General features: G+C 34.2%; 1 protein-coding gene across 2 annotated transcripts in view; it reads right to left on the bottom strand.

Moving 5' to 3' along the window:
* Positions 1-310: 310 nt before the first annotated feature.
* LOC114327602 (ras guanine nucleotide exchange factor P) overlaps positions 311-14,252 on the bottom strand; it is a 164,065-nt gene continuing 150,123 nt past the window's right edge. For both annotated transcript variants that reach the window (XM_028276271.2, XM_050642025.1), the window contains exon 3: positions 311-1,635. In XM_028276271.2, the coding sequence (XP_028132072.2) occupies positions 454-1,635 (1,182 nt within the window). In that variant the 3' untranslated portion in view covers positions 311-453. The remainder of the gene's footprint in view (positions 1,636-14,252) is intronic.

The raw sequence follows: 14,252 nt of genomic DNA, 5'->3' as shown, positions 1-14,252 counted from the left end.
TTTTGTTATTTTATGTCAACTATTTAGCTTTTAAATGGGGTGCAAAAAATCGAAAAATTCGTGATTTTTGTACTAAATTGTTAATAATTAAAAACGGACGCGAACTCTAGGCAGGAAACAGGTAGGTTTTCTTCCTATAGGTCTACAATAACTAAAAAAGTAGTCAGCTACCTGGATCTTTGAGTCTCCCGAACATGGTCTAGCTCTAGCTTATTACCCTGCAGTAATAAACTGATGCAGACTGCGATGTTTTTCCTCTTGCCAAAATTACATAGTTAAGGAAGTAAATATATAATTCATTGAACAATTCACTATTTAAATTGTGTTGGTACTTTATTATTTGACATTTGAAAGAGATAGATTTTGAAATTATTTCTATCAGAATTGCTAATTTGATGTAACGAGATATTTACACAAAATACTGTTTTACAATAAAATAGTTTATCAAGTTTATCAATTCTCATCTACAACGTCAAGATGAGGACTCCCAACTGATTCATAATCAGTAGAAATCGATGATTCATCATTACTACTCCTTGGATTCTTATGTTTCATGTAATCGACCACCAAGTCCAAACCAAGAGCAGCTCTTAAATCTCTGACACGTTTTTCTTCATCTCCTTCATCGATGAAATCAATCGCAACATCTTGTGATTGTTGAATGTTTTTGTATATATTCGATATATTTGACATGACGTAGTTTATACTTGTCTTGTTTGAGCTTTTATCGAAGCCCATAGATTTAACGTCAAATTTAGTAGGTTTTGTTTCTTTGTCTGAATAATTCGACCTAGACGAACTAGGAATAGGAACAGAAAATGCTGAGCAATTCCTACTTTGTTTGAAAGCGTTATTGCTGATTTCAGGTTCAACTTTAGGAGTAGAAACTTCGGTGTGTGGTTTTTCTCTTGGTGAACTCGACGCGCTAGATGAAGATGCTTCTGAATTGTCTTTCTGATTTTTCTTGTCATATATATGACCAGATACTCGAAGGTCGATAAAGAAATGTAAAGGGTCTATGGCAAAGGGAGAGGTTGGGTACAACGGTGGATACCATATGGGTGGAGGTGGGGGCAAAACGAGATTTTGTGAGTTATTGTCTTGGGGAATATTGTGGTGGATATTTGGAAACATCTGGGGGATACTCTGCTCAACTTTGGTATGGTTGGGGAAGATATTTGGGTTTTCGTTTTTATTTATTGTAAGTTCTAAAGGATTATCTTCCTGTTTTTTATTGCCCTTCAGCATCCAGTCAACTAAGGCTTCTTGAGTTGGTGGAGCAGAAGCCTGAGGAGGTGGTGGAGGCGGAAGAGGTGGGGGAAGAAGGATGTCCTCTGATTTCGACTCGATAGGAGCTTTACCCAAACACTCAGATCTCGAAGTAGCCCAACTCCTCTTCCTCGGTCTTCTTACTGGCGGTTGAAAGGTAGCAGTTCTTTGAATCTTAGCTTGTACAATTGATTTCAATAACTCGCTGAAGAAGAAAGTGTTCGGTAGTAGCTCCATATTGGAAAGGTAAGGAGGGGTGGCTGCTAGTAGCCGAGACACTAGATCTGGGTTTCTAAATTCCATCGGTGAAGTCCTTGGCTTAGGTGGAGGTGGAGGTGGAAGAAGATGTTCGTTAGTGGAAGTCATCTGAAACAAAGAAATCGATATTAGGGAATATTTTACGATATGTACTACGAATTTTTGAAATAACTAGGGAAATGATTTATAATAATGTTGCCTGTTGGTTTCTATTTGTTAAAAAACACCAGATACACCTGTGGTGATTAAAAAGTAACTTAATAATAATTTGTTATACAGGGTGTTTCATTAATAATTGTCCATATAGTAACTGGAGAAACCTTAGCAGAAAATACGAAGATTTAACCTAAAACACTTAAATAAAATGTGGTTCCTTACTGAGTTACAGGGTGTTTTATCTAAAAATTTAAAAATTATTTTTGCTCAGCATTTGAAAACTATTCGACGTATACTTTTTATACTTGGCAGAAAGTATAGGTACTATACAAACTACTAAATTATGTTAAACAAACGTTTCTGTCTATTACCAGAGGCGTACGACTGGGGAAAGTGAATGGTTGATTCTTTCCAAATTCTACGCCACTGGCTTAATTACTATTTTAGTTCAATTTTTGGATTCTCCAATACTTTCTATGAAAATAATATACTCTTCATTCGTAACGATAAAGTCATTAGTTTTCGAGATCTTTGAAGTTAAATTTGAAACGACACGGTTATTTTGATTAGTGGATTGTGTCGCTTCATTTTTAATTTCAAATATCTCGAAAACTAATCATTTTATCGTTACGAATAAAGAGTATATTATTTATATAAAAAGTATTGAAAAATCTAAAAATTACACTAAAATAGCCATTTCGTCAGTGGCGTAGAATTTGGGAAGGGTCAACCAGACACTATCCCCTGTCGTACGCCTCTGGTAGTAGCTAGAAACGTTTGTTTATCTTAATTTAGTAGGGTGTACAGTACATACGCTTTCTGCCAAGTATGATAAGGATACGCCAAATAGTTTTTAAGTACTGGGTACTAAATAGTTTTTAAATTTTAATCATATGCATCATATCATAAATTTAATCAAAATAACTGTGCCGTTCCATATTTAACTTCAAATATCTCGAAAACTAATGACTTTATCGTTACCAATAAGGAGTATATTATTTACGTAGAAAATATTGGAGAATCTAAAAATGGCACTAAAATAGTAATTCCACCAGTGGCGTAAAATTTGAGAAAGGTCAACCATTCACTATCCCCTGTCGTACGCCTTTGGTAGCAGCTAGAAACGTTTCTTTTTCATAATTTAGTAGGGTGTATAGTAGTCGCACTTTCTACCAAGTATGAGAAGTATACGTCGAATAGTTTTAAAATGCTGAGCAAAAATAATTTTTAAATTTTTAGATAAAACACCCTGTAACTCGGTAAGGAACCACATTTTATTAAAGTGTTTTAGGTTAAATCTTCGTATTTTGTGCTAAGGTTTCTCCAGTTACTATATGGACAATTATTAATGAAACACCCTGTATATTTACAAAACTCCGTTGCATTTTTAGCATAAAATAAATTCATTTTTAAAATAAAATAAATACATGTTTAACATAACTTGTCATCAACTAAGTAAGGCAATATTATTTTCCCTGCCTATGAATGTCGAGATATACCTTAGTGAAGGGAAACCAAATTTTCGACGAACTAGTCAAAAGAGGTGAAAAGAACATTTTTGGTACTCGAAACCTTTTGTCGAAACAGCTTTATTCTAGACCAGGGCTTCCCAAACTTATTCGTACTGTGACGCCCTGGGGATTTTGCTATTTTTTTGCGACGCCCCTCAACCCAACCCCCAATAATACTTACCATTTTTAGTACTAGCCTAGTAACAGGTTGTAGTTATAACAAAAACACTATTTGAACATTTATAATTTTGATTAGAAATTAAGAACTAAATCGAAACATGTGAACAAAAATAAAAAGGGATATTTATATATGTAATTGGCTGGTTAATGTGAGGGATGTGCTTGCTTTTTTGAGCACAACTTATGAAACTGGGGCTCCAGTTTGGAGATTACCACTCTCATTTCTTTTTCTAAGTTTATGTTTGACCTGTACTTGTTTTTAGTTACCTACTGAAACTGCAGAAAAGCCCGTTTTGCACAAGTACGAAGTCGCAAATGGTAATAAATCCTGCAGCAGTGATGATGGCATGGTATTCATGAGAAACTGAGCTCTAAAATTCAGTTTGTCCTTGTCATATTAAAGCTTTAGGCTGGAATCAGAGGACAATTCTGTCAGTTGTTCTTCTTCCTCTGTTGAAAGTGTCGATGGTGTGGATGACTGTAAAGGGTTTCTGACCCAGTCATTTTGCTCTAGATCCTCGGGAAAATAATTCTCAGTGTTCGCTTAATTTTAACATGTGTTGTGTAAACACATTTTTTAAAGAGGGATCGAGAATTTCTATCGATTCTTCTTGTCGAATACCTTGTAAAGCAGAGAAACAGTCAATTACTTGATCTTCTAATTTTCTCTTTCATAAAAGCAACTTCTTCTGAAACCCAGTAATTTTATCTGCCAATTGCAGGATATGTTATTGTTTCTATGCAAAGACTTATTAAGATTATTTACTTTGTTAAATATGTTAAATTTTATCATAAACTCTGAATTAATAAAGTTTTGCGCAACATTATGTGATTCTGTATGTAGATACGTGTAAAATTAATTTCTTAATTCGTACACACGTGCTTGTACGTTGCTTTTGGACAGTCAACGAGAGTTGTAATAATAAATTAAAGAGGTCTGCTCGGCCTCCATTTCTTCACAAAGTTTACGGAAAAGTCTAGATTTCACGGGTCGTGTTTTAATGTATGTAGCTCACCACTTTAATAATGATAGCCATCACAACACTTAATTCATGTGTAATGTTCTTTGCTGCTAAGGCTTCCCTATGTATGACAATGTGTCTATTTTACACTTGGAGTCTTGGTTTTAATGAGAGCTTCTAGTCCTCCATACTTTCCACACTTGATGTTATATTTTTTATTTGATTTATTTATTAATACATGTTAAACCAGTAATGAGCGTGCTAATAACCGGCAAAACGACACAAAAGATGGAAAACATATTCAGTTGTGAGATAAACAGAAATGAAACTAGTAGATGTGGGAAGTTTAGCGACAAAAACCTATAAATTTACATTCTATTTATTGTTTCCCACCTTTAGACATATCGAACTCTACTAGTTTCATTTCTTTTTATCTCACAACTTAAGTACTGTGTTTTCCATTTTTTGCGTTATTTTGCCGGTTATTAGCGCTCTCATCACTGTATATTTTATACTCATTTAAAATCAAATAAATATATTTTCTGTATTAAAAGTCCGCTTTGACACGCGACGCCCCTGGGACAACGCCGCGACGCCCCAGGGCGTCGCGACGCACAGTTTGGGAAGCCCTGTTCTAGACTAAATTAAAAGACAAGTTGATCGCATAATATCCGAAACGGGGCAAACATTGAAAAATTATATTTCGGAAATTATAAATCCTAAAGATTTCTACCAAGTGCAATTTTAACAAAAGAGGATAGAAGCTTTTTTTCTGAAGCAATGCCTACACCTATATCCCTTTATTAAAAGTTATGGGACAAAAAACAAAATTGCTTTTTTTTCGTATTATTTTGCTTCTTTGTTTAAAAATATTTTTGACTTTTGAGGATATTTCGATATAGGACAGTCAATGAGAGCAAGAAGAGGTTATTATCTCCGAATTCTATCTTACTGCATGGATTTTAATGAAATTTTAGGAATAGCCTGAAAATATCTCTTTATTCAAAGTCTATCCTATGCTGATGTGTGCTTTTGTCTTGGGGGCGGTTCCCACCCCTTCTCGGGGGTGGAAAATTTTTTGGTTAAACAACTACGGAAGTTGCTAGAGAACCTAATTCTAAGCAAAAATTGTTCTTTAATTTTTATTTTCGAAAACTCAATACTTTTTGAGTTATTCGTGGTTGAAAATTGGCCATTTTCATTGAAATATAACACCTTTTCAAAGGGTTTTTTGCGAATACCTTAAAAACAATGCATCTAACTAAAAAAATTATATAAAACATTTTTGTAGCTCATAAAAAAACAAAGAGAATCGTTCCTTCTTCAATCTTCTAGTTGTAACACAAAAAGAGATATGGTAGGTAAAAAGAGTTTGTTTTTTGGTGCATGCTCAAATCAGTGTATTCAACTTGAAATAACAGAGAAACGGTCAATTTTAGGTGTACATATTTAGGTGTAATATTAAATGTCGATTACATTCAAACTAAGCGGTATATGCTGCAAAAAGTTGATGACTAATGAATTTTAAGAAAAAAATTGAGAATTATATTTAACCCCTCATCCACAAGAATTTAAATGCATCATTTTCCTTCTACAATACATTTTACTACAGTGTTATTTTTATGTTCAAAAAGTTGAGCGGGTTTATAATGAATGGTTTTTGAAAAAAATAAGATCAAATTATAGAGCGCATATTTAAATTTTCATAAAAATCTTCCTTTTTCTCCATGTAACTTGAAAATGATCCTTAAAATTTTGGTAAAACCCATCCCAAAAATAGGAAAAAGTTCCCATTCCAATTTATCCAGCGTCCTTGTGGGATCGGTACTCACCGGAGGGACCGCAGACGTTCGGATACAATTAGCGTCTCTTTGCAAAGACAATGACGTCGACTTTGCAAAGTAACAAGACACTTACTCAACACAAACACTACACATGACACTAGGTACCTAACTGTTCAAAATTACCGTACCTACCATGCCAATGGCCATTAGTTGTCGAGGCATTAGCTAAATAAAATAAAAAAAAAATAATTTATCCAGCAATTTTAATTTAATTTTAGTTACTTAAATTATCATACAACTAGCAACGCAGGAGGTTATTTAAAAGAGTGATAAATTCAATCGGAAACATACCGGTTTTAATCGGGTGGTAGTAGGATAATAATGTAGTACTGATGGTCTATCGATAAATTTTTTTTCTAATCTCCCAGAAGATGTGTTAGAAGTCCTCATCTCACTAATTAATGATCACTAATACCTGCAATTATTATAGACCTATTGCACTACTACCGGTACTCTCCAAAATTATTGAGAGACTCATAAAAGCCCGATTTATGTTCTTTCTAGTTGAAAACAACATTTTATCACAAAATCAGTTCGGCTTTTTAAATATTAAATGCACCACTGATGCCATGTTTTCTGTACTACATGATGTTTATCAAGCACTGAACAAAAATCTTCACACTGCCACCGTTTTTTGTGATTACGTCAAAGCTTTTGATTGTGTAAATCACATTTTGATAAAAAAAACTAAATTTCTACAGAACTCGAGGTATTTCTTTAAATTGCTTCCAATCTTATTTGGATGATAGGAAACAACTGGTTAGAGCAAATGATACAGACTCTAGTCTCAAAAACATTGTATATGGGGTACCTCAAAATTCAGTATTGGGTCCTCTACTTTTCCTTATCTTTATTAATGACATCACTAGTTTAAAAAAATCGATGGAAAAATCTTTATTTTTGCTGATGATACCAGTATCACTTAGAGCAACTCAAATATTGCAACTTTTCATGCTACTATAACTTCTGATCTTCTTACAATAAAAACCTGGTCTGACTCTAATTTACTCTCGTTTAACGTAGATAAAACAGTAGCATTGTCTTAAAAAGGAGCTCTTCAACCCTTACCTCTTGATTCTGTAAAATTTCTTGGTATTTTTTTAGACAACAACCTTAAATGGTCCCACCATATCGATTTGTTAAGAAAGAAACTATCCTCAGCTTGCTATGCTATAAGATCTGTTTCGAATGAACTCAATTTAGCATCTTCCAAATTTTTCTTTGTTCGAGTCACATCTTCGTTATGGTCTTCTTTTTGGTGTTCTGGTTCTGGTACAGCTGCCCAATTCGATGTTATTTTCAAATTACAAAAAAGAGCAATAAGATATCTGTTTGGCCTCAGAAGAACAACACATTGCAGAAGTTACTTCAAAGATCACGGAATTTTAACCCTTCCATCTTTGTATATCTTAGTGTATTTGGGTGTCACATGCAGCAGCTTCACTTTTAAACTCATTAATTACTAGGTAGACTATGCATTTGCAATTTATTTAAATTTTGCAATTGATTACTTCTAGTCCTGTCGCCAGGAGGGTACAACGGCCTCCTTAATTCAGATGGACTTACCCAAGTTTTTTATCTGTTTTGACCCGTAGAACACGAATTTTTTGGGTAACAGTTGATCCGGATGTCGATAAGTTTGTTATAAACAAAGAACTTGAGGAATTAAATAACAGCGATTTTTCGCAAAACAAAACATTTTTTTGTACTTTTTGGGTAATTCTCAGCAAAAAATGGTTTTACAAGTTTTTTCGTAGGATGCATAGTTTTAGAGATAAACGCGGTTGAACTTTCAAAAAATCGAAAAAGTGCAATTTTTGAACCCGAATAACTTTTGATTAAATAATAAAATAGCAATTCTGCTTACTGCATTTGAAAGTTCAAGTCAAATTCTATCGGTCTTGATTATTTGCATTGCTAAAAATTAAGTTTTTATTTGTTAAACTAAGCCATAAACACATAGTGTTTCCCGTGCCAATGCATGCGTTTTAATGTATCTACGTATGTAATTTACGTAAAAATTCTCTGTATGCGCCTACTCGTTTGATTTCAAATGTGAAATGCATTGAAAACATCATTCAATCACTATGTGTTTTTAGCTTTGATTAACAATAAAAAAATTAATTTTGAGCAATGAAAGTAATCAAAACCGATAGAATTTGACTTGAACTTTCAAATGCGGTAAGCAGAATTGCTATTTTATTTTTTAATCAAAAGTTATTCGGGTTCAAAAATTGCAATTTTTCGATTTTTTGAAAGTTCAACCGCGTTTATGTCGAAAACTATGCATCCTACGAAAAAACTTGTAAAAACATTTTTTGCTTAGAATGACCCAAAAAGTACAAAATAATGTTTTGTTTTACGAAAATTCGCTGTTATGTGATTCCTCAAGTTCTTTGTTTATAACAATCTTATCGACATCAGGATCGACTGTTACCCAAAAAATTCGTGTTCTACGGGTTAAAATACATAAAAAAAACTTGGGTAAGTCCATTTGAATTAAGGAGGCCGTTGTACCCCCACTGGCGACAGGACTATTCTGTTTAACTTAATTATTATTATTATTGTAAAAATATTGACGATATACAGTGCGGTGGAATAAGTGTTGCCCCCCGTCCCTGTTAACTTGTTTATTTTAAGAATATATCAAAACGCTCGGACAGGGCGATTTTCAAACTAACCATAGTATATTATAGCATCAACGTTTCGAACTTTACGCGATCCCTCTTCAGGTGACAGCCATAACTTTGATTTTTTTAAATGGGAGAGTACATCATGTGACACCTCATTTAAAAGCTCTTAAAATACTGATTTCAAAAATGTATAATACTTTAATCCTGTTTGAGAGCGTAGGCGCAAAATTTTGGTCGAATTCTTTCTAAATGCAATAATTTTTTTCAAATCCTGAAAAAACTAATAAATATTTTTGAAAAATTTAAACGCAGAATGAAATATTACAGTATTCTCGATGGTCTAAAATGCCTGAGAACTCCTATAATGTTTATTTTAATAAGTCACAGTGATGAAAAAGAGAAAATTTAGCGTGATTTTTAATTTCAAATATATCATTCAAAAGAAACTTTTTGTTTATTTTAAGGGACTGTCAGCCATCGGTAATAATCTAATCTTTCATTCTGCGTTTAAATTTTTCAAAAATACCTATTAGTTTTCTCAGAATTCGAAAAAAATAAATGCGTTTAAAAAGAGTTCGACCGAAATTTTGCGCCTACGATCTCCAAAATGATTAAAATTTATACATTTTTGAAATCAGTATTTAAAGAGCTTTTAAATGAGGTGTCACATGATGTACTTTACCATTTAAAAAAATCAATGTTATGCCTGTCACCTGAAGAGGGATCGCGTAAAGTTCGAAACGTTGATGCTATAATATACTATGGTTAGTTTAAAAATCGACCTGTCCGAGCGTTTTGCTTATATTCTTAAAATAAACAAGTTAACAGGGGGGGCAACACTTATTCCACCGCACTGTATGTAATTTTAGTAAGTTTGATTGTTATTGTTTTGTTTTCTTGACCTTTTATAAGCTTTGTCGATAAAATTGTACAATTTTTCATGACAATAAAGCATATTTCTATTCTATTCTATTCTAATATCTATGTGATTTTGATCTCTCTCTGATGACGTATGAATAGAATACTAGTACCTCTGTTACTATTATTTTTTTATTTTGTAATACCCATCATAAAATTTTTCTGTATATTCATTGTCTTCATCGGTAGAGGTTTTGAATTATACAATGCTAATTAAGAAATCCCTAGGGCAGTCAGAAGACATCATATTGTTAGAAAGAAGAAAAACCATCTCGATATTACTCATTATACTTCCCTGAAAAATGATACAATTATTTTTTAATTATCAAGATTGAAAAATGCCTCGAATTTAAGAATATAATTGAGCGTAGACAAATTGGCATCTTTAGTTCCACTCCCTCGCGTCGTATTTCCATAAAAAGAGTGGCTAATTTATTTTGAAACAACTTCTCGGCTTCTGATAAGTCATTATTTTAAAATCTCTTGACGAAACAAAAGCTTTTATTCGAATATCTTTCGAGCTTCGAGTTTGCCGCAGAATAATTTTTCGAAACAAATACAAATCTCGTTATAGCGACCGGGTTGAGAGGAATCAGACTGCAAATGGTACGAAAGTCGGGAGAGTTTTGACAAAAAAGCTTTAATTCAATATTAAATATTGACATAGAATATTTTATTGTTTGTTCTTCATGTTTTAAACTTCAAATTTCTACTTTAATTACGGTATTGTCTTACAATAGGCTGTGATGAGACGAAACAAGCCCAAACATTTGGTGGCATATAGACTAAAGTACACTATAGTACAGGGATGGCCAAGCTCCTTGATAATCCGAGCCAATTTTCAAAGTTTGAAATTATTCCCGAGCCACAACTAATCAATCATTTAAAAATTAAATAAAATTTTATAATTTGCTGCTTGTTCTTTTCGTGTGCTCAGAATTTTTCGGAATGGGACGTTTCATTGCTGCCGGTTCATCGCCGCCGTTTCGATGCCGCCGGTTCATCGCCAGTCCATTTCATCGCCGTCCGCTTCAACGCCATTTAGTCAGTTGATTTTGTATTATCGGAGATGACACGACACGACGTTAAATTCAGTTCAAAACTTTTGACAATTAAAAAGATAAAAAATATTATTATTTACTGTTTTACTTCCCAAAGTACTGTCAAAGTATAAAGACGTATTTAAAAAGTTCTTTCCAAAACTTTAAATATTTCGAAGTTCTAAACCTTTTTGAAGGATCAGACAGGCTGCCGACGAGTTTGTACAACATCGAATATCTCAAAAATAGGTATACATTTCGTGGGGCAGAAAAGTAAGTTAAAAAAAAACAATTATAAAGAGGACCGATGGAGGTAAGTCCAAATATTTACTCAAATCTTCCGCTGTTTGATAATTCTGATATTGATATTGATCAAAATAATGAAAATTTAACGTGCAATGCCTTAAACGGCGTTTCTAAAACACCTAAGGCCATAGCGGAAAAGAAAAAACAGAACAACATGGAACCAGAACACGAATCAGAAATAGTAGAGAAAAATAAAACTAAAAACAAAAATAAGAAGGCAGCAAAACGTCAAAGGCCGAATGAGTGCCAGGAAGATGAAGATTCAGTGGCTGAAATGAAAAAGCAACTAAAAGAAAAGGACGAAGAAATTAAAAAACTCAGAAACCAAATCCATCAATTGAATGAAAAAATCAATGGACTACAAAATACAATAATAAACTCTCAAGAAAAAGTAATCGAAACTATAGATAAAAGATTCGACGAACTTAAAAACGAAAACCAGACAACCGATATACAAATAAATGAAAAAAATCGATGACAGCAATCCCAAAGAAAAAAATTGAAGATACTAATAATAACATCGCAAATACAAAAAATTTACCCATAACACCCACAACAAAAACAAATGAAGATTTCCCTTCCCTGCCAAAAAAGGTCGGAAAAGACAACAGCGTGCCATCAACATCTAAGGTACAAGAACTATTTCCTTCCCTACCGAATAAGGGCAGGGAAGAGACAATGGAAACAAGCGAAATTGATAATATCCTTATCACCGAACAAAACAATCAAGAAAGCACTATAAACAGGTCCAAACCAAAACCACCCGTCATAAAACTACAAACAGTAAACGAAACAGGAACAATATTGAAAATTGCTGAAACTCAAAAGATATACACAGACAATAAAATCTCCAAAAACGGATGAGAAACACTCATTCAAACAAAATGCCCTGAAGATTATAGAAAATTTACCCATATCTTGGAAGATTATAACAAAGAAATCAAAATTCAGTGGATCGCCTTCCCATTAGACGAAGATATCAAGCCTAAAATGGTTATTAGAGGACTTCCCTCAAATACAAAACCTATAGATATACAAACGGAACTATTAAATAAACATGAAATAAATACAATTAACGTAACAAACATGAAGTCTAGGAAGGCAGACAAAAAATCTCTGCCAATGTTTATAATTACAGTGGAAAAAGAAGACGTACCCAAAGCCAAGAAAATTACCAACCTTATGTACATGAGAGTAGTAATAGAAGATCTAAGAAAGAGCAACGGACCAACTCAATGTTTTAATTGCCAGGGCTTCCACCACGCCCAAAATGCATGCTTCAAAGACGCTAGGTGCGTAAAGTGCGGAGAAAATCACAAGAGTAAATTCTGCCAAATTCCAGCAGAACAAAAAGCAAAATGTGCTAATTGCCAAGGGCAACACCCGGCAAGTTATAGAGGATGCCCAAAGATACCTGCCTGGGGAAGACCCAGACAAATAACAATAGAAAACAGAACACAACAACCTAAAAGAAACAATGGGCAATCGTACGCCCAAATCACCAAACCAACACAAAACCCAACAACAGATTCGACCATATTAATTTCAAAAGAACAACAAAAAGGACTGGCCACGATGATAGAAGAGCTAGTCATAAAAACGGTAAGTGAAGCGATTAAAAATGTAAAAATAGCACTGAACTAAGGCACGAAACTAGGGGATACCTGAAGATAGGCTCCTGGAATTCAGGCGGCATAAGAACTAATACAAACGTGCTGGACGAATTAATAAATAGATATGAAATGGATGTCGTAGCATTGCAAGAAACTAAACTAACTCATACCATCAATATCAAGTTTCCAGGATACGACATCTACAGGAACGATCACAGAGCAAATTCAGGAGGAACTGCTATCCTAGTGAGAAAAGGAATAAATCATACATTACAACATACGCCACCACTAAACACTATGGAAGCAACAACAATAAAAGTCCAGATGAGACAAGGTGAAATAAGGATCACTTCAGCATATGTAAGGCCAACAGATCCTCTAAACGACGACGACCTGAATACGTTCCTGAACGCCGAAGAACCGTCCATAATAATAGGAGACCTAAACGCCCGATCCCCTAACTGGAACGATAGAGCTACAAACAGAAACGGTAGAATACTGAATAATTATCTAGTGAACAACGAAGACACCATGGTGATTGGGCCCATCGAACCAACATACTTTCCTGGAAATGCTCTACCAACCCATTTAGATATAGTAGTGGCCAAAAGCCTAGGACTACAAACAGACATCCGAACCTTAAACGAAGGATCAGCAGACCACAACCCCATACTCATAGAAATAGGTACATGGGAAGAAGATAACAGAACAACAAAGAAAAGAAAGAAAACCAAGTGGTCTAACTTCAAACGCCTAGTGAGCATAGGAATTGGAAACATTCCTACAATTGACAATCCACAAGAAATAGAGGAAAAAGTCCTAGAGCTCGAAAACATCATAAAAGAAGCACTAAGAAATAGCACTACTGAAGAAGAATATGAAATTCATATGGGAAGATTTAGAGACATAAATCAGGAAATAAAAGAAATGATAAGGGAAAAGAACAGAGCCAAAAAGAGAGCCAGAAGAACGAGAAACCAGGAAGATAAAAATAGGGCAAATCGACTGAATCGACAAGTCAAACAGGCACTAATAGACCATAGAAGCCAAAAGTGGGAAAACTACATAAAAGAAATGGAGGAAAGGAGCCAAAATATGCAAGAAATATGGAGGCTCCAAAGAACTTTAAGAAACGATAGAAAACCCATTCCCCCACTACATGGAGAAAATGGGATCGTCTACACAGAAGAAGATAAAGCCGAGGTGATGAGAAGGACACTTGAAAGAGAGTGTACACTGAATTATCACCAAGACGAAGATATAGACTTTATCGAAGAAGTCGAAGAAACAGAACTAGAAACGCCCGAAGAACAAGAAGAAATAATAAATCCCACATCACCAAGAGAAATAAGTGAACTGATTCGAAAAAGTTCACCAAAGAAAGCACCTGGTCCAGACGAAATCACTAACAGTGCTCTGAAGTATCTTCCCTCGAAAGCAGTTGTGTATTTGACAAATATAACAAACGCAATACTAAGATACAGGCTCTTCCCAAATCGATGGAAGGAAGCCCATGTAATTATGATACCCAAGCCAGGAAAGAACCACATATTTCCTCAAAA

The sequence above is a fragment of the Diabrotica virgifera genome, chromosome 1, assembly GCF_917563875.1.
Source record: "Diabrotica virgifera virgifera chromosome 1, PGI_DIABVI_V3a".
In the NCBI taxonomy this organism is placed as follows: domain Eukaryota; kingdom Metazoa; phylum Arthropoda; class Insecta; order Coleoptera; family Chrysomelidae; genus Diabrotica; species Diabrotica virgifera.
Note: the sequence above shows the minus strand (reverse complement) of the source record. Positions and strands in the feature narration are given on the sequence as shown.